Here is a 25088-nt window from a genome sequence, read left to right on the forward strand (position 1 = left end):
CTTCTCCAGGGGTTCTTCCAAACCCAGGAATTGAACCTGGGTCTCCTGTACTGCTGGCAGATTCTTTACCAACTGAGCCACCAGGGAAGCCCGAAGCAGTGTAGATGTGGTGCCTAATGACTGTACAGTCTCAAAGGGCCGCAGCTGGTATCCTGCTAAGTGAAATAAATCAGACAGAGAAAGACAAGTACTATACGATATTGCTTATATGTGGAATCTTAAAAATACCACAAAGGGACTTCCCTTCTGGTCCAGTGGTTAAGATTTCACCTTCCAATGCAGGGGCTGTGGGCTCAATCTTTGGTTGGGGAACTAAGATCCCACACGCTGCAGGATGCAGCCAAAAACTTAAAATAAGTAAAACTTGGGGAAAAGATCCTTTAAATATAAATAAATTTAAAAATTTAAAATACCACAAACTAATGAATATCACAAAAAAGAGGCTGACTCACAGAGAACAAACTAGGGGTTACCAGTGGGGAGAGGGAAGGTGGGGGGCCATATAGCAGCTGGGGATTAAGAGGTAGAAACTTTTATGTATAAAATCAATAAGCTACAGGATGTGTTATACAACACAGGGAACATAGTTAATAATTTTTAACAACTTTAAATGGAATATAACTTTTAAAAATTGTGAATCACTATGTTGGATAGCTGAAACTTATCAAATATATATCAACTATACCTCAGTTTTTAAAAAAGCAAAACGAATCCAGAGGAGGGAGCACTCCTTTACCCTGGAGTGATGGATGGAGTCTCCCTGATGGGGGAGTCTTAGAGAATGAGAAGGATCTAAATAGAAGAAAGGAAGAATATGGGGTTCCTGGTGGAGGAAATGACTTGAGCAAAGAGCCCATGTTGGAACTACTGTGGGGTGTTCTGAGGATATGAGAACACCAAGATGGGTGGAGAATTGTGTGTGTGTCTGTGTGTGCACATGTGAGTAGGAAGAGGGGCCATGGCTAGATGGGCATAAAGTGAAAGTGAAGTCGCTCAGTCGTGTCCAACTCTTTTCGACACCGTGGACTGTAGCCTACCAGGCTTCTCAGTCCATGGGATTCTCCAGGCAAGAATACTGGAGAATTCAGGTATAGGTAGCAGAAATCAACTCAAACAGACCTCACCAAAAGAGGATTTTATTGGCCTTATAGCTAAAGCAAAACAAAACATGGTTATGAGCTTCTGGGACAGTTGGATTTTAATGTTCAGATGTGGACAAGAAACTATTGTTTTCCAGCCCTTGGCTCTATATTTTTCTTGTGGGGCAGCACCAAGCTTGGAAACCCCAGTGGAATGAAAACGTCTCTTTTCCTCCAGTTCCAACAGAAACCATAGGAATGAGTGCCATGGACTCACTCATTCCTACCCGCAACCAATCACGATCCAAAGGGCACAGATCACCCTGATTGGTTGGCCTGGGTCACATGCCCACTTTAGCACTGGATATGGAAGTTGCATTGATTAAACTTCTACCAGAAAAAGGGGAAATATAAACTACTACCAGAAAGGGGGACATTTTTAGCTGCTAGGAAACATTTTATACAGTTATAACAAGATAGATATATTCTATTAATCTCTTTATTACATAAAAAAAGAGGTAGAGGTGCCAAGGAAGATAGGAATTTGCCCAGGTTCTTTCAGGAAATTGGAAATAAGAGTTTAAAGCCCTGAGCTTTTGAGAGGGGTGGGAGTGGTGGGAAAAAGATGAGAGAGGGCATGTTTTGGCTACAGGTCGGGTCTGTGTGAGTGGCACATGCTAGCTACTCAGGGAGGGCCCAGCTGAAAGACTGGCTCCACAGGTGGATCACCAAATGAACACACAGACGGACATCTTCCCACTCATTCCAGATTTCTGTGCATTCTGCTTCCCAGACAGTGCCTACTTGAACTTAACCTCTGAGCAGAACCTCCTCCAAGAGGTGGCCGTGGGTGAAAAGCTTGAACTCAGAGTCAAGGTGGAGGCCTACCCAAGCCTGCAAAGTTTCAACTGGACCTATGAGGGTCCCTTCTTTGGTTCCCAGCCCAAGCTCAACTTTGAAACCACGAACAACACATACAGGTACCACCCAGTAGCTCCCATCTGCATGGCCCACAGCCAGACAGAGGACGCTTTAAGAGTCAGCACACTTGGGTCCTGTCTCAACCTTGACTTTCCCATTTCTAGGGCTCAGTGTTCTTGACTATGTAGAGCCTCAACATCAGTCATCTGTGTTTGAGATGTAGATGAAATTAGCGTACCCTTTGTGCTGTATCCTTGGGAAATTAAATGACGTCCTCAAGAATTCTATCCTTTCTTGGGTGTGTGCGTTCTGACAGTCACCCAAGGTCTCCTGAGCTTATTCATTCTCCTCTTTTGTGACTAATCCAAATGCAGAAGGCCATCCCCATGATTTCCACTCAGAGTCACACTCCTGATGGCAATTGCACAAGGTATCTAGAGCCACACACACAGGTTTGGGGGACTAGAGGGAATTAATATCTCTCAGTCACAGATACATCAAAAGTTCTTTAGAAACCTGTGGCCATGCACCCCTGAGAATTTCTCACCAGCTACTCTTCTCCACTGGATCAAAACTCTTCTTATGAAGGTCTGTCTGCCTGTGCACGCCCCCACCCTCCACTCCCAGAGTCCTGTGTACTCTACATGCAGAGCATTTTAGAAATGTCTTTTTGTCTCCTGTGGACTCTCTCCTCAGGGTCTTACTTTCCTGCCCAAAGTGACCTAACCAGGCAGTTTCTAAACAAGAGAGTTTTTTCCCTAAGGAGGAACACAGATAACAAGTGTGAAAATAATCATTTCTCTACCCTGTTCTACTTCTAAAATTTTTCCTGGAGTAAGAAAACAGCAACCCACTCCAGTATTCTTACCTGGAAAATCCTATGGGCAGAGGAACCCGGCGGGCTACAGTCCCTGGGGTCACAGAGGCAGACACAGCTGAGTGTGGGCACACTCCCTCCATAGCTGCTTCACAGTGCTGTGTTAGTTTCTACACGCAGCAAAGCGAATCATCTGTACGTATACACATATCCCCTCTTTTTTGGACTTCTTTCCCATACAGGTCATGACCACAGAGCATTGAGTAGAGTTCCCTGTGCTATACAGTAGCTCTCATTAATTACCTATTTTATACATAGTATCAATAATGTATATATGTCAATCCCAATCTCCCCTTTCATCCCATCTCCCTTTTCCCCCATTGATATCCACGTTTGTTCTCTATGTCTCTATTTCTGCTTTATAAATAAGATCATCTATACCAATTTTTTCAGATATAACATGTATGTGTTAATATACGATCCTTATTTTTCTCTTTCTGACTAACTTCACTCTCTATGATGGTCTCTAGGTCCAGCCACATCTCTAAAAATTACCCAACTTCATTCCCTTTTATGGCTAAGTAATATTCCATTGTATATACATACCACATCTTCTTTATCTATTCCTCTACCATTTGAATGAGAGAGTACAGGTCCATTAAAGACAGCAGAAATGTGGATCACATGAAATCACATCTTCTCCCACAACTGTGATGAACAGCCCTAATTCAGTTAAGAACCATTTCGTGTGATGTCTAAATACAGCCTCAGAGTCCTTCTCAATATAGTCTTGAGGCTACATTTCCATCATAATTGGCTCATAAGAGGAGATCTTTTGCCATCTCTATGGTAGATAATCCCCAGACATCTTCCAACTCCCAAACTCTCTGGAGTTCTCTTTCTAGCTCTGGAAGCCCAAACCTCTTTGATTCCTGGATTCTTGTTTGTTGATCAACAGAATCAACAAAGATGTTCCTTTGTCCTCATCTTCTTCTTCTTCTAGTTCCTTTCTTGTCCTTTCCAGCCAGGATTTCTAGCTTCCTCTCATCTAAAAGAGAAGTTCTGAACTGGAGTCTGCAGACACCAGGAAGGGGGCTGATCCATGGATATGTTTCAGGGGTCTGTAAGCAATAGGGACCCTGTGGAAAAGAACCAGAGAGGTGCCCTTGAACTCGGTAATCTGGGGCCTTTCAGCACAGGGCACCAAACTGAGCCCGTGTGATAGGTGTGTTCATCATGGTGATTTGGACTCATGCAAAAAGTTAAATTCTTTCAGTTTAAGAAGCAGGTATTAGTTATCTCAAGAATTGACACATGTAGAGGGGTTCTATATACCAATGAACTGGCTGAGTAAATACCATGGGTTTTAGTCTAGTAATGGCTGCAGGTATTTTCCAATGAAGGGGCAAGTGTCTGCAATGAGTTAGGCTCTCTGAATACAGATCCCTCACGCTCACAGAAAAACAAGCAAAGGGACAGAAAGTTAAGTATCCTTGCGTAAGGTCACACAGCTGGGAAATGGCAATCCTAGGACTGGAGCCCCCTGGCTGCATCCTGCCTCCCTTCCCTCTCAAAGCCCCTCCTGGCAGGGCTGGCGCTTTGGGGATAGAAGCTGACCAGGTACTGGTGTTTTCAGTGAGGACTGTTTAGCCCAGTGATGGTGGTGAAAGTAGATCCATTCAGTGAGGCTTGTGAGGCTTCTCCCCGCACTGGCACTGTATAGACACTGCCTCCACTAAAGCTCAGAACCAAAGTGCTTTGCGGATGAGAGAGGCAATTCAGGAAATCGGGTTGGTGGTTTTTCCATGTCTCAGTGGACCCAGGCTGGGTACCTGGCTCAGCCAAGGCCTTCGTGCCCCAGACCCCCGACCAAAAATAAAACCACCCCCTCTAAGGTGGTTTTCGGAACCCTCTGTCCTCACCCCAGACGGCCTGCTCCTCCCACACAGATACACCTCCAAGCTCACCCTGCCTCGCCTGAAGCCCTCCGAGGCCGGCCTCTACTCCTTCCAGGCTAGAAATGCCAGAGGCGAGGACACCCTGACCTTTGAACTCACCCTCCTATGTGAGTAGAAGGGCTTGGGGACCCAGGGTCCCTGGCGCGGCTGAGATAGACGAGCTGGGGGAGGTTGGGCTGGGGCAGAGAAGGCTCAGGGTGGGCGGTCAGGCGAGGAGACTCAGACCCTCTCTACCTCAGACCCCCCGGAAGTAGAAGTCATGTGGACCCTCTCCAGTGGCTCTAAAGCCCTGCTCTGTGAAGCCTCCGGGTACCCCCAGCCCAATGTGACGTGGGTGCAGTGCAGCAGCCACACCAACAGGTAAGTGACTTCCCTCCTCACCTGGGCTCAGGGGCTGGGCACCCCAAAGCTCTGGCCACATTCTGTGCTTCCCAGATGTGATAAGACCCACGTGCTGGTCCTGGAGGAGCCGAACCCTGATGTCCTGCGCCAGGAGCCCTTCCACAAAGTGACCGTCCAGAGCCTGCTGACCCCTGGGACCTTGGAACACAACAGGACGTACGAGTGCAGGGCCCAGAACAGCATGGGGAACACCTCCGGGGCTTTGGGGCCCATCTCCGTAGGTGAGCCTTGGACCCCTGCTCCAGGCTGCGACAGGAGGGGCGCCCAGGGAACTATCCCCAGCCACTCCTGGGAGCCAAGGGCCAGAGTTTCAGTGCCGAGCGGATCCCAGCCATACCGAGTCTAGCTCTCCATGTGTGACTCTAGGCCCCTTGTGACCAAAGGCAGCAAGATGGGCAGTCTAGAACCCAGAGGGCTGGAAGTAGTAGGGGGAGAAGGGCAGAGGGGAAGCAGAGATCTAGACAGAAAGCAGCCTGAAGCAGCAGCAGCCTAATCTGGCCCCTCTGCCCTTATTCCTGCGCTTGAGCTGACTCATTAGTTCACAAGTGTGCATTTGAGACTCACAGGGGAGCAGGGCCTCCCCCGGGCTTAGAGTGACAGGGACAGGCGACTAATGAACACAGGCCCTGCCCCCAACCGAGGGCCAGCCACTCCGGCCTTTCCCATCCTTCCCAGACTCCCTTCCATCAGAGACAGTCCTTTCCACCCGGGGCACTGTGCGGTGGGCGTGGGGGGCAACTGCCACTGCAGCATTGTCTGGAGGAAGGCTCATCCCTCTCTGCATTGCACAAAGGCTGCATGTGGGTGAGTTGTCTGATTCTGAGAGGCCCAAGACTGTACAGGGCCACAGCACCCTCGGTCCTCTGAAAAGCAGGTTCGGCACCCACTGTGTGCCAGGCCCAGAGAGGACAGAATGGGGCCTCCGCCTGGCTCCAAGGGGCTCCTGGTGCCCTAGCCTTGGAGTCCCAGTTCCACATGCACTGCCCTGGCGGCTGTGTCCCAAGCTGGTGGTCCTATATTACAAAGAAGAAAGCCAACATGTTGCTGAAGGCTTACACTGTGCCAGGCATCGTGCCAAGCCCCTTGCAGACACTATTTCAGTACACTCACCCAACCCCAGGAAGTTGCTTTAGTGCAGCCTGCCTTCCCTCTTGGGGCGTGATGAACCTGAGGCTTTGGGAGAAGTCACAGGCTTGCTCTCACACCTCATAAGAGGTAGAAGTGAGGCTGAGTCTCAGGTTCATGCTGCTGATCTGGCCAGGGGGTGGAAATTAGGTCCTTCCCAACGCATCAAGGGAACTGGGGCTACTGATGTGGGAAGAGGAGACCTGGGTCCATGAGCCTGACTTTCAGACTCTCGGAGGGCTGTGTGGTCCCAGAGGGCACTCGGGGATGCTACAGGGACCTCCTGGGGAGGCAGATTTCAGTCCAGAAGGTCTCTCTGTCCAAGCTGGCCAGAGGTGTAGGTAATGAGCCTCCACATTGGGGGAGGGTTCAAGTCGTGGCTGAGCCCCAGAGGCTTCTTACACAGGCAGGGGGTGGGTTGCGTGATCTGAGGGGCTCCCCTGGCTGCAGAGGCTGTGAGTCTGGGCAGGGTTTAGAGCTGGGCATGAGCAGGGCTGGAGGGGGGTCCTCTCTGCCCCTGGCTAGGGGAGGGTCTGCAGGCTTCCTACTGAGAGGATACTTTGTTCAATCAACAAGAATTTCGGGGGCACCTCCCGTGTTCCAGGCCACAGGCCTGTTCCAGTGGGGCCCGGGGTCTCAAAGGCCCCTTGGACCAGCTCACGGCCCTGTCCGCCCCTCCGTGCAGGAGCCTCCATGCAGCCCCGCGATGAGCCCCTCTTCACACCGGTGCTGGTGGCCTGCATGTCCATCATGGCCTTGCTGCTGCTGCTGCTGCTGCTGCTCTTCTACAAGTACAAGCAGGTGAGCCGGGGCGGGGCGGGGCGGGGCAGCACCACCGGGCCGCGAGGGTCCACCCGGCACAACCGCTCACCCGGCGGCTGGCCATTCACGACGAGAGCTCTCCAGTGGGCACCTGCTGTATGTCAGTGTGAGTGGCTGTGAGTCAAGACTCAAGCCGCTGGGGTTCTGCTCTCGTAGGCTTCGCTGTCTCGTGCAGGAAATGGCTGCTACCATGAAAGTGAGGGCGTGGATTACAGAGGAAAGATGCTGCCAGGAGAGCCGTGGGGAGTCGGGGAGGGTGAAGGTGGGATCCTCTCCCAGCTGGGGCTTCCAGGGGCACAAGAGGGGCCCTAGGGGCCAGGCCTGTGTCTCTGTCAGGTGGCAGGTGAGCTAGTGGAGGGAAGGCCTGATCATCATCATCCTCTTCATTATTTTTTAAAAATATTTATTTGGCTGTTTCAGGTCTTAGCTGTGGCACACCAGCTCTTTGGATACCCATAGGCTTCTCTAGTTGAGGTGCATGGGCTTATTCACACTTTCATATGCCCACTTAGTTGCTCCGTGGCGTGTGGGATCTTAGTTCCCCATCTAGGGATCGAACCCACATCCCCTGCATTGGAAGGTGGATTCTTATCCACTGGACTGCAAGGAAGTCCCCATCATTTTCACTGTGCATGCTAAGTTGCTTCAGTTGTATCTGACTCTGCGACCCTATGGACTGTAGCCCGCCAGGCTCCTCTGTCCATGGGATTCTCCAGGCAAGAAGACTGGAGTGGGTTGCCATGCCCTCCTCCAGGGGATCTTCCCCACCTAGGGATCTGACCCAGGTCTCTTATGTCTCCTCCAGTGGCAGGCAAGTTCTTTACCACTAGCACCACCTGGGAAGCCCCTCCTCTTCATTATTTAATATTATTACGAATCAAGTCTGCTGTTAATTGCACTTTGATGTTTAGTACCCTGCCTGTCACTTTTGAGTGCTCAATCGGTGATTGAGCAGTGATTTTAGGGGCATTTTTATGACATGTGTTACCTGTATCCTCTCATTTACCGCCCTCAGCAACCATGGCATGTGGGTAGTATCACTAACCCCATTTTACAGAGTTGGAAGCTAAGGTTCCAAGAGGTTGAGACAGATGCCCTAGTCTACAGCTGGCCAGTGGCAGAGGTTGGTTTTGAAACAGTCATTTTCTAAACCATTTTGCAAAACATGAAGTCATCTTATTTTACCCTCATGACAATCTGGAGGCAGGGACTAGAGCAGTCAGCATTCTACAATAAGGAAATGGGCTTAGCAAGGTTGAAGGACCTGCTCAAGAATCCTAATTGCTTCCCACCCCAGAGCCCACGGTCTCCACCATTTAGCTGCATTGCCTGTCTATATGAAAGACCATTTCCGGTGTGGTTGGGCACTGACAGGGCCAGGCTAGAAGGCTGCGGCAGGCCAGAAGTGAAGGGATGGTTTCTGGCTGGCAGGGAAAGGAGTCTGCTTGGAGGAGGCAGCATGGCGTGGGTGAGACTGGCCATGGAGCATGGGGCAGGCAGCCAGGGGAAGAGGAGATTCAGGGCAAGGGTGTCTCTGGGGAGAGGGCAGTGTGCACAAAGAGTGGGGAAGACCACGGGGAGCACCGGAAATACTGATGCCTGGAAGAGGCTGCAGGTGGAGGCACATTGGAGGTATGGACCCCATCCTGAAGGTTCAGGAGATGTGAACAACAGAATGAAGTGAGTTACAAATGAATAGTGCACCTGTGAGCTCCTTGCTGCCTTTTCTTCCCCGCACCTGCCTTGGGAGTTTTAGTGTAAGCAGAGGACTTGGAGTAGACAGGCGGATGCTGTGTCGGGGGTGCCCAGAGGCACACAGGGTGCTCGGTGCATATCAGCACCCAGCCTGAGGGCGCAGCTCTGAGCGCAGCCTCCAGAATCTGGGGCCCCAGGTCAAGTCTTCAGGGATCTAGGTCCACCTCTGACACTGGCCATGAGACCTTTTGACTGGCAGACTGCAGGCTATGGGACACTCAGCAAGATCCTGGGCTTGGACAGCGCTCAGAATGGACGATGAACATGCTGGGCCCAGGAGGAAGTTGGCTGGGGAAGCTAAGTTTGCTCACACATTTTGGGATTGGAGGGCTGTCTGAGGTTGGGCATCTCCTTGACTACACGCCCAAAGTGGTTGTCGGGCACTGCTCGCCCACCTCCAGGGGGACAGGACTTCAGTCACTCTCGTGGCCTCCCGTTCCTTCTCTGAGCAGCTCTGTTGCAAAGTTCTTCCTTATATGGAGCTGAAAGCTGCCTCCCTGCACTCCACTGAGCTGCCTCCCCAGCCCTGCAGAGATTCCAGAGAAGTGTCCAGTTCCCCCTTCAGCCCTTTCTGCCTTGGACTGCCCAGGCCCCTTGGTCAGTTGTTGTTTGGGGACGCTCTACCTTCTTTTCAAGGGACCATTTTTGGAATGTGTACTTGCAGGCACCTCTTATCCCATTTAGGAAATTGAACTGGCCCCTGAGCCCACCCAAGAACAAGAGAAGGAGGGCATCCCTGGGGTCAAGATGGCCATACCCTAACGTGATGGCCATGCCCCAGGGCTTACCGTCCAAGTGTCCTTTGCTTTGCCCCTTGGGGTTCTGAGCCTCGCCCCTTCCCTGGGGAGCCAGCCTGGCTTGTCCTCACTACACAGGCCTGAGGGGAGGGTGGCCCCAATTGGGGGAAGGGTTACTTCTGTCCCAGGGCTGAGTCATCACCTTTCTGGCCCCCAGAAAGACCACAAGGGGGGCTGAGGGGGAAGAGAAAAGGGCAGGAGTCAGCAGGCTAGAGGCTAGAAGCAGGAGGGACGTGCGGAAGAAAGGATGTCTGACAGTGACAGGGAGGAGCAAGGGGGATGGTGGGAGGGGCAGTGGAGAGGCTAGAATTCTCGGGAATGGGGGCCATAAAGGGGATGCACAGGAGGGTCCCTAAGATTTCTGGTGAGAACTGTTCAGATCTTCCCCTTCCCAAGACAGAAAGCATCCTCCCACCCAGACAGCAGTCCCGCATGGGGACTTTGATGATTCCATGCCCACCTCGGTCAGCAAGGGGAAGTGGCCGGGCCCGTTACAAGGAATAAGTGAGATGACGCATGTTGAGTGTAGAGCCCAGCGCCCACTCACAGGAAGTGCTCTGCAGGCACGCACTGACAGCATTCTATTCCGAGGTCACCCAAAGGAGAGGCCCGTCTGGGCAGGAGCTCCCAGGAGCTCCATAGGAGGAGCCATGTGCAGGCGCGGCAGAGGCTGGGCAGAACGGGAGGCCGCCTTCCGAGAAGAGGGGTGGGGGCGTCTGAGACAGGCGGGAGAGAGTGGTGTCTTCCTCCAGCGATCAGGTCTGGGATTCAGAGGCTGAAGTCCCAGCCAGACAACCTCGCTTGCCTTGATCTCCCTCCCCTTCCCCACTCTCCCCTGCCCGGCTGACTCAGGCCCAGCTGCAGGGCCAGAGGAAGGAGAAGTGGCAAGGAGGAAAAGATAGCCTTCACCGCAGTGGCTCCTGGAGATAGAAGTGGCCAGGAGAGGAAAAGGAATACTTCCTGGTGCTGTCTCTGTCTTTTGAGTTGGAAAGGCAGCCACAGGCAGGGTTTGAATCCTCTGACACTCAGGAAATCTTCCTGTCCCATTTCAGGCTATCTGCTATAACTCTACCATGGCTGTCCTGACATTTACCTGTAGTCTCTTGTTCTGAATCAGAACCTGGAAGTTCTTCCTTATGTCTAACTACAATCTCTCCCTCCAAACTACCATCTGGACGTTCTTCCTGATGGCTACCTAGGAGACTTCAATCACAGGCCACCCTCCTCCCAGCACCCACTTGAGCTCCCCCCACCTTGAGGAGGGTGCCCCATGGAGGAGCCCAGCTGCTAAAAAACACAGCCCAGCTGGCCTCCATGCCCCACGAGTGACCGGAAAGAGAGTTGGACTGCTGACCCGAGGCCTCGGTGTTCTCCAACGCCCCACCCCAGCTTCCACTTTCCACCTAAACTCTGTCTTCCATCAGCACTTCTCGTGGGCACCCCCTGGCATCATGCCCCCATGCAGCTGCCACCCTGGGCAGGAACGAGAGCGGCAGCCACTCCCCCGTAGGGCAGGCTCTGCCGCTAGCCGGCTGGTTGGAGCAGCATGGAGAGTCTGGGTGCGCCAGCTGCTCACTGTTGTGTGCGCGGGGTCTCTCTCCGTCTGTCCTTTAACTTTGTAAAGTCCGATGCATCACTTACCTGCATCAAGCCTAGGAGGTTTCTCCTGGCACTGAGAGAATTCACTCAGTGACTGGCAGCCCTCAAGACTCTCCTGCCTTCAGAACTGTGCCTGCTCGCCTCCAGCCACATGGCACCTCCAGCCCCTCAGCCTCTCCAGGACCTTTAGCACCTCCACACCTCTGTTCCCCCGCTGGTCCCCTGGCCAGCACCCTCTCACCTCCCCGGGGGCCCTCCCTGACTTGTCTTCCGATGTCCCCAGCTCCTTCTGTCCTCTTGCCCTGCTTTATTGTCTCCATTGAGCCATCTGAAAATCTATTTTTTTCTACATTTTGTATTTGCAGTCCTATGTATGTATGTATTTGAGTGGAATGCCTGTCTTAGCCACTAGAATGCAAACTCCAGGGGACAGGAACTCTGTTTTGTTCAACTCTGAATCAGTGATGCCTGAAACGAATAGGTGCTCGGTGAAGTATTTAGATGGGAGCAATACTCAGCCTCAAAAGGGGAGGAAATGTCCATAGAGGCAACCACATAGGTGAGCCTTGAAGACATCATGCTGAGTGAGACCAGACAGTCACAAAGGGACAGATTCTGCATGATTCCAATTAAATCAGGTACCTGGGGCGGTCAGATGCACGAGATAAGTGGGAGGTGGGAATGGGGAGCTGTTGTTTAGTGAGCACAGTTTCAGTTTTTCAAGATGGAAAGCGTTCTGGAGATCTGTTGCACAACAGTGTGGGTGTACGTACCACCACCGAGCAGTGTACTGAGGAATGGTTGACGTGCTGAATCTTGTTATACTTGGTATCTCAGCACCGGTGAAAATAAACTAGCTGATACTTGGATGGGAGGGTGGGTGTGTGAATGGACCTATAGTTTCACCCTCCCTCCTAGCTCAGGAATTACCATTATCAGAGCTGTCAAGACCCTCAGACGTGGTCCTAAATCTTTCAATATACAATTAGGGAAACTGAGGCTTGAAGAATGGATGGTCCCTTTGTAAGGCCAAGCCAGACAGGGACTGGGCTCTCGGTGCCATAGGCACGGGGTGACCCGGCCCCTCTCACCACCTCCGTGCGCTGTGCGGTGGGACTGCCCAGCCCCTGTCCTCCTGGGTCGGGATGATGTCCCAGACCCACCTGGCAGGCCCAGCTGACCCTTCCTCCCCTTCCCCTCCCCACCCCCCAACAGAAGCCCAAGTACGAGGTGCGCTGGAAGATCATCGAGAGCTATGAAGGCAACAGCTACACCTTCATCGACCCCACCCAGCTGCCCTACAATGAGAAGTGGGAGTTCCCCCGGAACAACCTGCAGTTTGGTGAGCTGGGGTCTCTGCACCCACCACGCCCTCCTGTCACAGGGCCAGCATGGGTGGCAGGGAGCCTGTGGGCCCTTAGAGAGAGGCCCTTCTGGCACCCCAGGACCTGAGAAGGCTGTGTGTGTGTGTGTGGCAGGTAAGACCCTTGGAGCCGGCGCCTTCGGGAAGGTGGTAGAGGCCACGGCTTTTGGTCTGGGCAAGGAAGATGCTGTCCTGAAGGTGGCTGTGAAGATGCTGAAGTGTGAGTGCAGGAGGGGCTGGGGGATGGGGGAGCAGGTAGGAGGTGGTGGACACCACCGGGATGGTCTGTCCTGTGGTCATGTGGCATCGCCCACATTTTCGGCCTGTCAGAGCCTGGGATCGCAGGTGAAGCTGCTCTGTTTCCTTTGTGAGCTCCAGGCTTCCTTTTACTCCTGGGTGTGGAAGGGCTTCTGACTGAACCCCAAAGGGGCTGGGATAAGAGGCCTCCCTGGGCTCTGGCTTGGCCCCAGCTTGGCCCAAACCAGTTCAGTGACAGGCCACCTCTCCTCTCTCCCCCCACAACTCTCATGTCATTTATTCTGCCTCTTTCGGTGTCTGATTACCTTGGGCGCTCTGGGTGCCCCCTGCTTTGCTCCTGTGTCTCCTGTGTGTGGCCCTCCATGTCCTGCCCTTTCTCTGTGGCCCCACCTCCCAGCCACGGCGCATGCTGACGAGAAGGAAGCCCTCATGTCAGAGCTGAAGATCATGAGCCACCTGGGCCAGCACGAGAACATAGTCAACCTCTTGGGAGCCTGTACCCACGGAGGTGAGGGGCCCTGGCAGGCATGCGGGGCCACAATCTTGGGTGTCTGAGGGCCCCAGGGCGGCCTCACACCATCCATCTTCCCTTTCCCATCCCCACAAAGTGAAGGTAGGATCCCTGTCTGGGCACCCCTTGAATTCCTAGGCCAGACGCCTGGACTAGTCAGAAGCTGCTCGTGGATGACAGGCGGTTCTGAGAGCCCTGACCAGTGGCTCTCAGACATGTGTGGACATCAGAGTCACCTGGAAAAGGAGCAAAGAAAGCAGATCTCCAGGCCCTACTCCAGGGAGTCTGATGCTGTGGGTCTGGAGTGAGGCCCTTCAAATCTAACTTTAAGCCCCCACTCAAAGAGACTGGGCACTCACTGCAGGGCCCATAGAAGTGTCCTAGGATCAGTTGGGATTCAGCCCACCCCATTCTCTTCTCCCATAGCAGCTTTGACTTACATGGAACTGCCTTAGTTTTCCTTTGAAGAAAGAATTCTTCAGCTAGTTTTTCGGAGGGCCCTCTGCTCTAGACAGATGTGGTCACTGAGGCCCAGAAAGCATGGAGGGCTGCTTATAGACAAGCAGGATTAGAACCTGGGGCTCCAGAGTCACAGCCCAGGTTCTTATTGCCCTTTCCCCACATTCTTGTCCAGGTGGGGTGGTGGGTTAAGGGTGCACTGACCCCACTCTCTTGGGTGTTCTAGGCCCTGTCCTGGTCATCACGGAGTACTGTTGCTATGGTGACCTGCTCAACTTTCTGCGAAGGAAGGCTGAGGCCATGCTGGGACCCAGCCTGAGTCCAGGCCAGGATCCCGAGGCAGGCACCGGCTACAAGAACATCCACTTGGAAAAGAAATACATCCGCAGGTAGTATCCTGGCAAAGGCCAGGACTGGGAGGTGGGGCCCTGTGTCTATTCCCAAAGTCAGCTCAGGGTTGGGTGGCTGTGTGGTCTTCACCTTCCCACTCGTGCTGTGGGGAGTAGCCACCCATATTATGTGGGCACTTCAGTTTGTCTCCTACTTATTCCTATCGTCCAGGGAATATTTGAGCCCCTACTATGTTCCGGGAGGATAGCGGGCAGAGATAGGCAGCTCACAGTCTGGTGGAGTCAGGTGTTAATCATTTTATCGTGCATATAAGATCCATTCAGGGCCCTAGAGACGGACAAGTCTTGGGGATAACGGCCCTATTTCTCCCATAGCGCCCATCCCAATTTTGAGTAGCCATGGGGACGTGGGATAGAGTCTGTTCCTTGTTGGATGAGAAGGTATCATCCAACACAAGGTTATCACGGCAAGCTGTGGCCAGGTCCTTGGTCCACGTGGGCCTGTTTCCCCAAGAAGCCATCCAGGCTGAACCTCTGAGTCTCTGCTCTCTCGCTCTGTAATGCTGTGATTCCTGGAAGCCACCCAGAGGCAAGTGGACAGAGCCACATGGGGAACCACAGAGAGGAAGTGGCCAGTTTTGTGTCACACACGAGTCAGAGGCAGAGGCGGAGCCTGGTTGGACCCTGCTGCTGCCGTCTTGTCCAGTGCTCACCTAAGCCATGCTGCTCTCCTGCAAGCCTTGGACTCAGGGCCTGTGAGGCTTCTGGGCCAGGCTGCTGGGAGCTGCAGCAGGATCAGGAGAAGGGTATACACTGAGCTCCTATTTTACCACTGTCAGCTACCCAGCCTGGGAAGCCAGAAGGGGAAGGAGACCATGTCACTCTATCCAGTGACCTTGAGCACGCGGGCTGGCAGGATCTGCTTCCTCTTCGGAGTTCTGACACCCTTTGGAGAGGGTGGCTCATGCTGGGCCTCAGCAGGCTGGGAACTCAGGCCAGATCAACTTGAAATGAAAACAGAAGTCAAGTGTTAGCTTCCATTTTCACGATTTCAAGAGCAAGTGGCATGTGAACCAATCCTGCTAATGGGATCCCAGGCTACATTAATAGAAGTATAGTTTCTAGACCAAGGGAGAGAATAGTTTTTCGATGGTCAGACCATAAGTAAAACACTGGATTATTTTTCTGGGAACACTAGAGTAAGGACATCATCATGGTGCTCATCACAGCAGGGGCAGGAGGTGAGAGGTCCAGGCTCCTATCTGGTTGAAACATTAGAAGGTGCTTCTCAATCTTAGCAGCTACCCAGAGCACACGCTCATAGTCTTCTGAGTGCTGTTAGCAATGTACAATCTCAGGCCCCTCCAGCCTTGCAGTCAGAATCTGCGTTCAAGTAAGATTCTCCAGGTGATTCACATGCACGGGAATTAGTTTAAGAAGCTCTAGACCAGGCCTCCACTCTGGCTGCACACCAGAACTGCCTAGAGAAAACTGGTAAGCGGGAATGACTAGGTTTTGTCCCTAGTTTCCAGTCTTTGGTCTGAGGGGGTCTGAGTATTTGGAGCTTCTCAGGGTGAAGCCAGAAGGGAGAGGCACAGTGCAAACAAGTGGACTCAAAGAAGGGGCCCTGGCATAAGATCAAATCCTTGCTGGGGTGTTCCAGGGAAGAGGGAGACACTTCTTGAGGGCAGAGCAAGGACCAGGAAGAGGAACAGCCTGGGGCAGACTAGCATCAGGAACAGTGGAGGACCTTCTAACAGGCAGAGCTGCCAAAGATGGAACAGGATGTAAGCTCCCTTACTGGACGGCCACGCAGAGGTCGCTGATCACTCAAGTGAGTGGGTCAGAAACTGAAGTCCAAGTTGACTCAGGGCCCTTCTTCTCTGCAGAGTGGCTGGGCGAGGCCTGAGCTGGGCAGCAGAAATAATGGGCCCCTCTCCTCTGCAGGGACAGCGGCTTCTCCAGCCAGGGTGTGGACACCTATGTGGAGATGAGACCTGTGTCCACTTCGTCGTCAAATGACTCATTCTCTGAACAAGGTGCGAGGAGGTGCTGGGGCTGAGAAAGAGGAGGGGTTACTGGGGTCAATGCAGGGCAGGGAGGTCAGCGGGGCCATCCCAATGCCTCTCCCTGCCCCAGACCTGGACAAGGAGGACGGGCGGCCGCTGGAGCTGCGTGACCTGCTCCACTTCTCGAGCCAGGTGGCCCAGGGCATGGCCTTTCTTGCTTCCAAGAATGTAAGTCTCAGAAAATGGGTCCCTCTGTGTGGTCACCCAGTGAGGTGGGGGCAGCTGAACCCGTGAGGCTAGATGGGTGAGGACACGGGAACGAAAATGGAGTTTGTGAAGGGGGCCGTGCTCCTCACAGCACAGACTGGGGAGTCTAGATCTTGAATGCTGGCTCTGCCACTTGCTGTGTGGCTTTGAGCAACTGCCGAACCTCTCCGAGCCCAGATTTCTACACCTATAAAGAGAGATGCAATCGTAGGATGGCATGAGGGTAAGATAGGGTTACGGTGTGCACAGACACTTAGGGGAGGGCCAGCCCTGAGGGTGGCAGCCACTTGTCCTGTTAGCAGCTCCAGAGCGCCGTTTCTAGGCCCGAGCAGACCACCCAGCTTCTGAGGCGGCTCCTGCTGCTCTCAGCCAGAGGGCCAGTCACAGCAGGTTCTCAACACTGCCTGTCTGACCACGTGTTTTCTCTGACTTGGGTCATGGTAGAAGGCAGGGACTGGAGCCAGGGTACAGGAGCAAAAATGATGGCCACTGCCTCATCCGCCAAGCCCTCTGGGGCCCAGGCTGCTGCCCCTGCACCCTGGGCTCAAGCAGGGAGGGGCCAGGACTGACCTCAGTGCCTTCCCAGTGCATCCATCGGGACGTGGCGGCCAGAAACGTGCTGCTGACCAGCGGCCACGTGGCCAAGATTGGGGACTTTGGTCTGGCTCGGGACATCATGAATGACTCCAACTACATCGTTAAGGGCAACGTGAGTGCTGGGAGGGCTGGGCTAGGCTGGGGAGGGGTGGTGACCCGGGCCCACGGTGACCGGGGCCTGCTGTGCCAGGCTCGCCTGCCCGTGAAGTGGATGGCGCCAGAGAGCATCTTCGACTGCGTCTACACCGTTCAGAGCGACGTGTGGTCCTACGGCATCCTGCTCTGGGAGATCTTCTCACTCGGTGAGCTGCTGGCCCAGTCGGGCTCAGCGTGCGACTGGCTGGTGCCTGGTGACCCATGGCACCTGTAGCTCCTGGAGGATGCTGGCCCAGGAGGCTTGGAGGTCAGCGCTGAGCAAGGGCTGCTGAGGGCGCAGGGGTGGGGGAAGCATCTTAAAACCAAGTGTCGTGGCTCCCAACGTGGGCTGAGCCCCTCCACCCCGACAGCACTCCCTCCAGGCTGTTTCCTCACCTGTCTGCTTGGACAGCTGCTCCTCCCTTGAATGCCGTTTCCCCTCGTCTGAAACGTGCACATCCCTGAAGACCCAGCGCCCACCTCTGGGGCACCAAGACAAGCACTTGGGCTCGGCCCGTCGGTGTGGTCCTCCACCGACCAAAGCCTGTGCTGGAATTCTGCGGTGTAATGAAACCTGGGCGAAGGTTTCTACATCCTAGAAGTCTATAATAAGCAGGACACCTTTTGCAGCGCCTGGCCAGTAGTAAGCGCTTGTTAAGGGGAGCTGCTGTTCGATTACCATGTCCAGCTGGGACCTGCCACCCAGCCCCGCCAAGATGTAGGGGACAGCAGGCGCTGAGCATCATCTTTTCCGTGATCTTACCTTTTGCAGGGCTCAACCCCTACCCTGGTATCCTGGTGAACAGCAAGTTCTATAAGCTGGTGAAGGATGGATACCAAATGGCTCAGCCCGCGTTTGCCCCAGAGAACATGTAAGCGAAGTACCCCAAGGTTTGGTGGAAGCGGATGGAAAGGTGTGTGGCCCGTCTTTCCAGTCCAGTGTTCTAGGGCCAGGTTTCCTCTCGCCCAGAGTGGACTAACATGGACCCCTTTTAGCAAGTTTAGGGTTTCCAAGCGTTTTCCAGGTAGCATGGAGGACATTCTCAAAAAGTGATCTTAACAGGGGCTGGCCCCAAGACAGATGACGAATGTTTAATTCGGACTCTGTGATTATGAGCCCAAGAAGGCTCTTCTCTTTTCTTCTGTCCTGGCTGCCAGCCTCTTGCTCAACACAGCCACTAGCCACTGCAGTCTCTTAACCGCCTCCTGACAGCCAGCCCACCACAAGCTCCTCGCTGGCTCCCTGCCCTCACCACAGTCCTTCCGCAGGCCCACTGGCCTGTCTCGCCCAGTGTCCTTCTTCAGCCACCGTCTCCCCACAGCTGGTCCCTGTGCCACCCAGGCGCTCCCTGCCAAGGTGGATGCACGCAGCCCACTAACCAGCTCCTCATCCACTTTAGTACTACCACCAAGCAGCCGCTTAAACCTACCTGCAGGCAGCAAGGGTGCCCCTTTGTGCCAAGAGCTTGGGCAGATAGCATCCCTGAGCTTTTTTTCTCCTCAATTTTCAGGCCCATTCTGACAAAAAGCCCCCTTTCCCAGGGTTACCGGAAAGATTAAAGTGCCCTGGTCTTGTGCTAAGCTCACTTCTGACTCAGTTTCAGGACCTCTGCCAGGCAGGAGTGAGTGAGTGAGTGAGTGTGTATACGTATGTGTGCACACGTACGTGATGACTCCCAGGCCCACGAGCTGCTGCTTCCTCTCCCGTCTCAGATACAGCATCATGCAGGCCTGCTGGGCCCTGGAGCCGACGCACAGACCCACCTTCCAGCAGATCTGCTCCCTCCTCCAGGAGCAGGTTCAGGTGGACAGGAGAGAGCAGGTGAGTGGGACCAGGCTCACGGTGGGTGGCTCGGTTAGAGCTGAGCCTGACCCTTCGGGACTGACCATCCCCTGGCCTCTCTGCACCCAGGACTACAGCAATCTGCCGAGCAGTGGCAGCAGCAGCAGCGAGCCAGAGGAGGAGAGCTCCAGCGAACACCTGACCTGCTGTGAGCAGGGCGACATCGCCCAGCCCCTGCTGCAACCCAACAACTACCAGTTCTGCTGAGGAGGGGGCCACAGGAAGTACCACCCTCCCTGCCTCCAAGCTCGCACCTCCTCCGTGGATGGGGCACTACAGGGAGAACACCGACTCTGCCCTCCGTCTTTTCTCTCAACAGCCCGGCCCAGCTCTGAAACTCAGGAATGGGGGATCTATAGGAGGCTGGTGAGAACCCCACTCCCAGGGTCTGGGCCATCACTGCCAGTCGGGGACTGGGGATGAGCCCCACCCCACCCCTCCAGTTCTCAAAGCTGTGGCCTCAGATTCACTATGCCAACTGGGAGAACACCCAGCTCACTCTTAACCTGTTCCCACTTCTGGGAACCACCTCCCTTCCATCCCTCCTGTTTCAATGGAAATGGACTGATTTGGTGATTGAAGTTCCCAAGAGCTACCCAAACACGAGAAACCAAGGTTCCTTGGGCCTTGGCAGAATGGAGGGGACACCCACGGAGTGACTTGATGAGAGCAGACAGATGCTTAGGGCTGTGCTCAGGCCCTGGGAGCAGGCTGGCTCCTTTGGAAGAACCTAATTGTCCCCCTCTGCCTCTAAGCCTTCTCTCCACAGCCCCACCCCGCCCTGGGTCTGGTACTGCTGCAATGAGCCAGGTGGCAGCTAAAAGCTTGGGAGTGTTCTGTCTGGCCCCCACCATACTGAGGTGCAAGGCAGGGGACCCGTGTGGCTGGCCACACCAAGCAAGCAGCACTCGCTCCAGGTTGACTCATCGTAACTAACAGTCACAAAGTGGAATGTCCCTGTCAGCATTAAACTAACCCCATTAACACAACCGGCCTCTGTGTCTTTGTGCCCTGCCGACTTCCAGGGACCTCCTCTGTCCTTCCCTGGTGAGTAACCCTCCCCAGCACCTCTGGGGCCCAACCACACTGTACCCCACACAACGAGACTGGAACTGACTCTTGTTGCACCCAAACCATATAATTTAATAAACTTTATTCAGGTCAGGGGAAGAGAGAGGGGGGAAAAAAGCCATCTATCCCACTCCTCTCAATAAATTAACACGGCCAGTTCCCGTGCCCTAAGCAAACCATGGGCACTTGAGCCAGTCCTGCTGTTTCCTTACGACCCAGTCTGCTTCCCCTTCACAGAAGGGAGTTTTCCTACTGCCACCGGGTCATGCCATGCTCACAAGCCACTTCCTCTTTGGGGGAGGAAAGAAGCTGCAGCAGCAGTGGCCAGGAGAGGAGGGGTCCTCACAGCCTGAGGCAGAGGAGAGTCCTGGAAGGGAGCACTGGCTCGCCCCTTCAACCTGCTCAGCTGCCCCCAGATGTGGGTGCAGAAGAACAGGAGATGCAAGCCTCCTCTGGGAGAACAAAGAGCCCACAGGGACCCTCAGAGCTAAGGGAGGCCCCGAGGCAAAGGCAACAGGCCGCAGGGGAGGGAAACGGCATCCCCAGGCGGAAAGGGCAGCCTCGGCCCAGTCAGGGCCTCCACCCCGACCCGCAGGCGCCCCCGGGGAAGCAGCAGTCTCCCCGCCTTTTCTCAGCCTCCCCGTCTCTCTAGTGGACACACAGCGCCACCCACGGTGCCTCTGGGTCTAGTAAGGAGAGTCCTGGTGCCTCTTCTGACCGCTGGAAGGCTGAGAACCAAGGACCCCGGGCTCCACTGAGCTCAGGAAATGGAAGCTCTTTGGTCAGTCCCAGCCTCAGAGGCTGGTCCCCTGGATGGATGTGCCTCGGGCAAGGGCCTTGCTATGGCTTGAGACGTGCGGTCCCTGGGCAAGTGCCCGGCTTACTCTGTGGCTGTGGCCCCGTCTTCTTCCTCCCCGTCCTCCTCCACCTCTGTCTTGATCTGAGCAACTCCAAGGCGGTAGAGGGTGTCACGGATGACCACCTCACCAGGCTGGCAGCTCTGCACAATGTCGTGGATCTGCCGGTTGACAATCTCGCGGCTGGTGAGGAAGTCCATGAGGCGGTTGTAGAGGTAATAGTGGGTGGCGTTGTCAAAGGCGATGGGCCGCTGGCGGACGCTGTTTGGTTTGCTGTCTGCAAATGAGGCCAGGATGGCTGCATAGGGTGCCAACTCAGGACACAGGGCCAAGGAGTGGTGTCCAGCACTGGGGTCGCCAGGACTGGACTGTGTGCCTGCGTGGACGATGCGCCGTGTGGCAGTCTTGGTGACAGGGTGCTGGACAGAGTGCTCGGCCTCTGTCATGTCCACTGTATAATGCTGGTCCAGGAGTTCTGGGCAGGACACACTCTAGAAAGGAGATGGAAAGCCATTGTGATGAGAGGAAAGGTTAAGGTCCAAGCTGTGTGAAGGATGGAGTGAAAGCCGTGGGCTCAGCCAGCTCCGTTTCAGTCCTCCGTTACCACAGGGCAGGCACATCTCCTGGGTAAGTCCCCCGTTCCTCCTCCCTGGGCCTCTGTTTCCTCATACCATGAGGGGGACAGGAACAGGGGCCACCACCCAGAGCAGATGCCAGATTACCAGTGCTGCTCTTATCCTGTCCGTGTCTCATCAATTCTGCCCAGGGCTGCAGGGGAGGTTCCCCCAGAGATTCTGATGTCCTTCTGCAATGCCCCTCACCAACTCACGAGCGAGCAAGGCCCAAGAAGTAATAAGAAAAAGGTGAGTGATGACAATGATGTCCCCTTGCTCCTACCAGTCTAATGTCTCTTCCAGCAAAGGGCAAGTGCCTGTGCTAAGAAACAAAGCCTGAGACAACGCACTAAGACAGAGGCCAGAGCTCTGCTATTAATCTGCTGTGGGACTCTCAACTGGTCCATTTCCCCTCGTGGCCTTACTTTCCCCTTTTAGTTAGAGGAAAGAGGCTGAGAAGGTCAGCATTTTCTAAGCCTCTGTGCCTCTAGATCACAACACAATGAATCCCATGCAGCAGATTCAGGCAAAGCCAAAGTAGGGCTGCTCTGGGCCTTTAGTATATCCTCGGAGGTGGCAATTTTCTAGGCTCATCTGCAAGGTAATCCCTTTGACCCCCACGATACCTGTGTTTTCACCCTGGGTACACTAAATGACATGCTGTGGCCTCACACACAAGGTCAGTGGAGATTTGTGGCATAAATACTGGTTCCAGAGTTCTGAGACAAAACACTGGTGGAGAAAAAGGAGATACTGGATGGTTCACAGAAGACCTGCCCAAAGAACCAGGGGGTGAGGCATGGTCAGCCTTGTGGGATTTTAGAAAGGAACGTACCACTGGTGGCTCCGTGGGGCTAGAGAAACAGCCCTGATTCCTCCCCCACATCTGGTTGGTCAGGTCCGGGTAGCAGAGGTCAGCACACAGGGCCACAGGTGTGGCCATGTCAACCACGTACACAGGAGGCCAATGGCGGGAAGAGACGAGCAGATCCACGTGGTCGAGGGCACTCTCGCCCCGCACAAGATACTTGGAGCCGCAGACCACCTGGTGGAGACGGAGGGTACAGCACAGGGTGAGGAAGGCAATCTGCAGACACGGGTCCACTCAGTTCCTCCTAGGATGGTGAACAATCAGGCTCCGTGACTGAAGTCCCGCCATCCTATAGGAGCCCATGACATTCCACTTCCCTCCTGCTTCTGTCCCTAAGTGAAGTCGCCACTTCACTCCCACATGGGAGAATAGCATCCAAGCCTCAAATGAGGCTGAAACATACCCCCCACCTCCCCAAGACATTGGCTCCAAACCCCCCTTGACATCACATCCCTAAACCCCATCTAGTCTGATGGTTCCCAAGCTGCATGGTACCTACAGCTCAGAGATGGTTAGAAGTGAAAGTGCCTGGGTCTCCCTCCGAATCCACAGAATCAGCCTCTGGGGGTGGCATCTAAACACCTGTATTGCAAGCAGCCCCCTACCAGACCCTGAGGGAGCTGTCCAGATGGGCACCTCTGGTGAAGGCTACACCTCCACCAGCAGGATTCCACAAATGCCAGGCTACTGCAGGGCAGCTCTGTGTCCACTTTCTGTCCACTGTGTTCAATTCTGCCTCTACCTCCCTCCCTCCACAGCAGTGCTGGCTATTGCTTCCAGGTAGTATTGCTGCCCCCTCACACCCCCGAGTCCTTCTTGTGAGATGGATGCCAGTCACATAACATGATGCTCAGAGCAGGCTCTGACTGCTCAGGGGTTATAAAAAAAGGCTGATGGCCTGACTCCCTTTTGATGGCCAGTCCCCTGCCTACTCTGAACTGAAGGCTTTGTGAAGCTGTCTTCCCCAGTCATCACTCACTTTTTTAGGAGGCTTCGCACCCCGGCATCGTCTTGGTTTGGGATGACTGTCACACAGGGTGCAACCCTCTCAGAGCCATCCTGGCAGATGCCCACCCTATGCACGCTCTCTACAGACCTAAGGAGTGGTCTTCTGAGAACCCAAATCAGACCATCTCTATTCAAACCATCTAAAGGGCCCCTCATCACTCTCGGAAGAAAATCCAAACCGGTCCTCTGGCCCACAAAGCACTACAGGATCTGGCCTCCAGTGACCCCTCCCACCTCCCTCCTCTGTTCACTAGGCTCCCCTCTCAGGACTCAGGGGTCACACCCCTTCCCCAGCTCACATGGGGCTCTCAGCCTCCTCTGGCTGCCTCACTGGGCAGCAGGTTCTTCTCAGCTGCTTTCTATCTCCTATCCTTGTCTAGTTCCTGTAGAACCGTTTCCACAAGCCATAAAAAAGTCGCTGAGTCATGTCCAACTCTTTGCAACCCCATGGAGTGTATAGTCCATGGGATTCTCTAGGCCAGAATACTGGAGTGGGTAGACGTTCCCTTCTCCAGGGGATCTTCCCAACCCAGGGATCAACCCAGGCCTCCCGCATTGCAGGCGGATTGTTTGCCAGCGGAGCCACGGCCTTGGTGACTTTTGTTTCTCAGTATGAGGGCAGTGAGGAGGAGCGAGGTCTTTGCCGCTCACCCTCGTACTCTCCACCACTGGTGCAGAGGCCAGCACACAAAAGCGTGTTTAGTACTCGCTGGTGATGACCAGAAGGAGCTGTTCCACAGCAGCCCAGCGACCTAAGTGCCAGCTCCAGGATGAGCTGGAGGGATCAGATCCTCTGTGTGGGTAAACTGCCATGAACAAGCTCACCCCGAGTTCCTCGTCACCCTCTTACCTGGTGGGGGCACACCTTGTAGACTTTGCCCCCTGTGAGATGAGGTGGGGGCTGTCGAGCTCTGGCTCCATTCTGAACAGATTCATAGAGGGCCAACAAGGAGAAGCAGAGCTGCTCCTAAGCAGAACAAGGTTAAACGGTGGTAAATGCTCAGGGACCAGGCTTGGCCACAGCAACGAACGCTTGCTCAGGGCGAGTGAATCAACTGGTAAGACCAGAGCAGGCCTTTAAGCCTCACCAGCCCGACGTCCTATACCTAAAGGTACAGATGGGAACACCAAGGCCCTGAAAGGACCAGGTCACAGACAGAGCCAGCCACACTGCTCAAGCTGCCAGGCTCTGAGGCCTGGGTTCTCCTACTACTATTTACAGGGCAGGGAAGGCATCAAAGAGGAGCCAACATTTAGATCTGAACTTAGCGCATAGGATTTTTAAGAGCGAAATACATAATACGTGGGTAAAATATGCACACATGCATGCGTGCTCTATGAATGCTACAGCACTTGTTTCCTAAGAGCCTGGAGAGGTGATAACCAGACACTGCAAACATCATGACGCTGCTATTTTGGTTATTTTCACTTTGCAAATGAGGAGAATGAGGCTCAGTTTATCCAAGGTCACACACAGTCAGTGGGAGAGCCTGGATTCTTGAACCAAGTCTGGACCCACTACCTTCAACAGAGGAACTGCCTGGATGCAAAGGGCCTCACATGCAAGGCCTGACCCAGCTGCTGGCTATCGCCCAGGCTC

The 25088-nt window shown here is 54.2% G+C and overlaps 2 protein-coding genes across 5 annotated transcripts in view; one reads left to right on the forward strand and one right to left on the reverse strand.

Annotated features, from left to right (window-relative positions):
* Nucleotides 1-20056, forward strand: part of CSF1R (colony stimulating factor 1 receptor) — a 31556-nt gene extending 11500 nt beyond the window's left edge. The window contains exons 6-21 of the mRNA XM_027545979.1: nucleotides 1873-2059; nucleotides 4767-4882; nucleotides 5015-5135; nucleotides 5211-5398; nucleotides 6988-7103; nucleotides 12491-12617; nucleotides 12754-12858; nucleotides 13294-13404; nucleotides 14093-14255; nucleotides 16164-16255; nucleotides 16356-16453; nucleotides 17079-17201; nucleotides 17280-17391; nucleotides 17997-18096; nucleotides 18938-19046; nucleotides 19137-20056. Coding sequence (XP_027401780.1) covers nucleotides 1873-2059; nucleotides 4767-4882; nucleotides 5015-5135; nucleotides 5211-5398; nucleotides 6988-7103; nucleotides 12491-12617; nucleotides 12754-12858; nucleotides 13294-13404; nucleotides 14093-14255; nucleotides 16164-16255; nucleotides 16356-16453; nucleotides 17079-17201; nucleotides 17280-17391; nucleotides 17997-18096; nucleotides 18938-19046; nucleotides 19137-19274 — 2006 coding nt within the window. The 3' untranslated portion in view covers nucleotides 19275-20056. The remainder of the gene's footprint in view (nucleotides 1-1872; nucleotides 2060-4766; nucleotides 4883-5014; nucleotides 5136-5210; nucleotides 5399-6987; nucleotides 7104-12490; nucleotides 12618-12753; nucleotides 12859-13293; nucleotides 13405-14092; nucleotides 14256-16163; nucleotides 16256-16355; nucleotides 16454-17078; nucleotides 17202-17279; nucleotides 17392-17996; nucleotides 18097-18937; nucleotides 19047-19136) is intronic.
* Nucleotides 20057-20184: 128 nt separating this feature from the next.
* Nucleotides 20185-25088, reverse strand: part of HMGXB3 (HMG-box containing 3) — a 60877-nt gene continuing 55973 nt past the window's right edge. For 2 of the 4 annotated variants that reach the window (XM_027545976.1, XM_027545972.1), the window contains 3 exons: nucleotides 24339-24455; nucleotides 22445-22654; nucleotides 20185-21486 (listed from right to left, as the gene is read on the reverse strand). In XM_027545976.1, coding sequence (XP_027401777.1) covers nucleotides 21019-21486; nucleotides 22445-22654; nucleotides 24339-24455 — 795 coding nt within the window. In that variant the 3' untranslated portion in view covers nucleotides 20185-21018. The remainder of the gene's footprint in view (nucleotides 21487-22444; nucleotides 22655-24338; nucleotides 24456-25088) is intronic. The other 2 variants (XM_027545975.1, XM_027545973.1) reach the window with 1 other exon arrangement.

This window comes from Bos indicus x Bos taurus, chromosome 7 (assembly GCF_003369695.1).
Source record: "Bos indicus x Bos taurus breed Angus x Brahman F1 hybrid chromosome 7, Bos_hybrid_MaternalHap_v2.0, whole genome shotgun sequence".
Classification (NCBI taxonomy): Eukaryota; Metazoa; Chordata; class Mammalia; order Artiodactyla; family Bovidae; genus Bos; species Bos indicus x Bos taurus.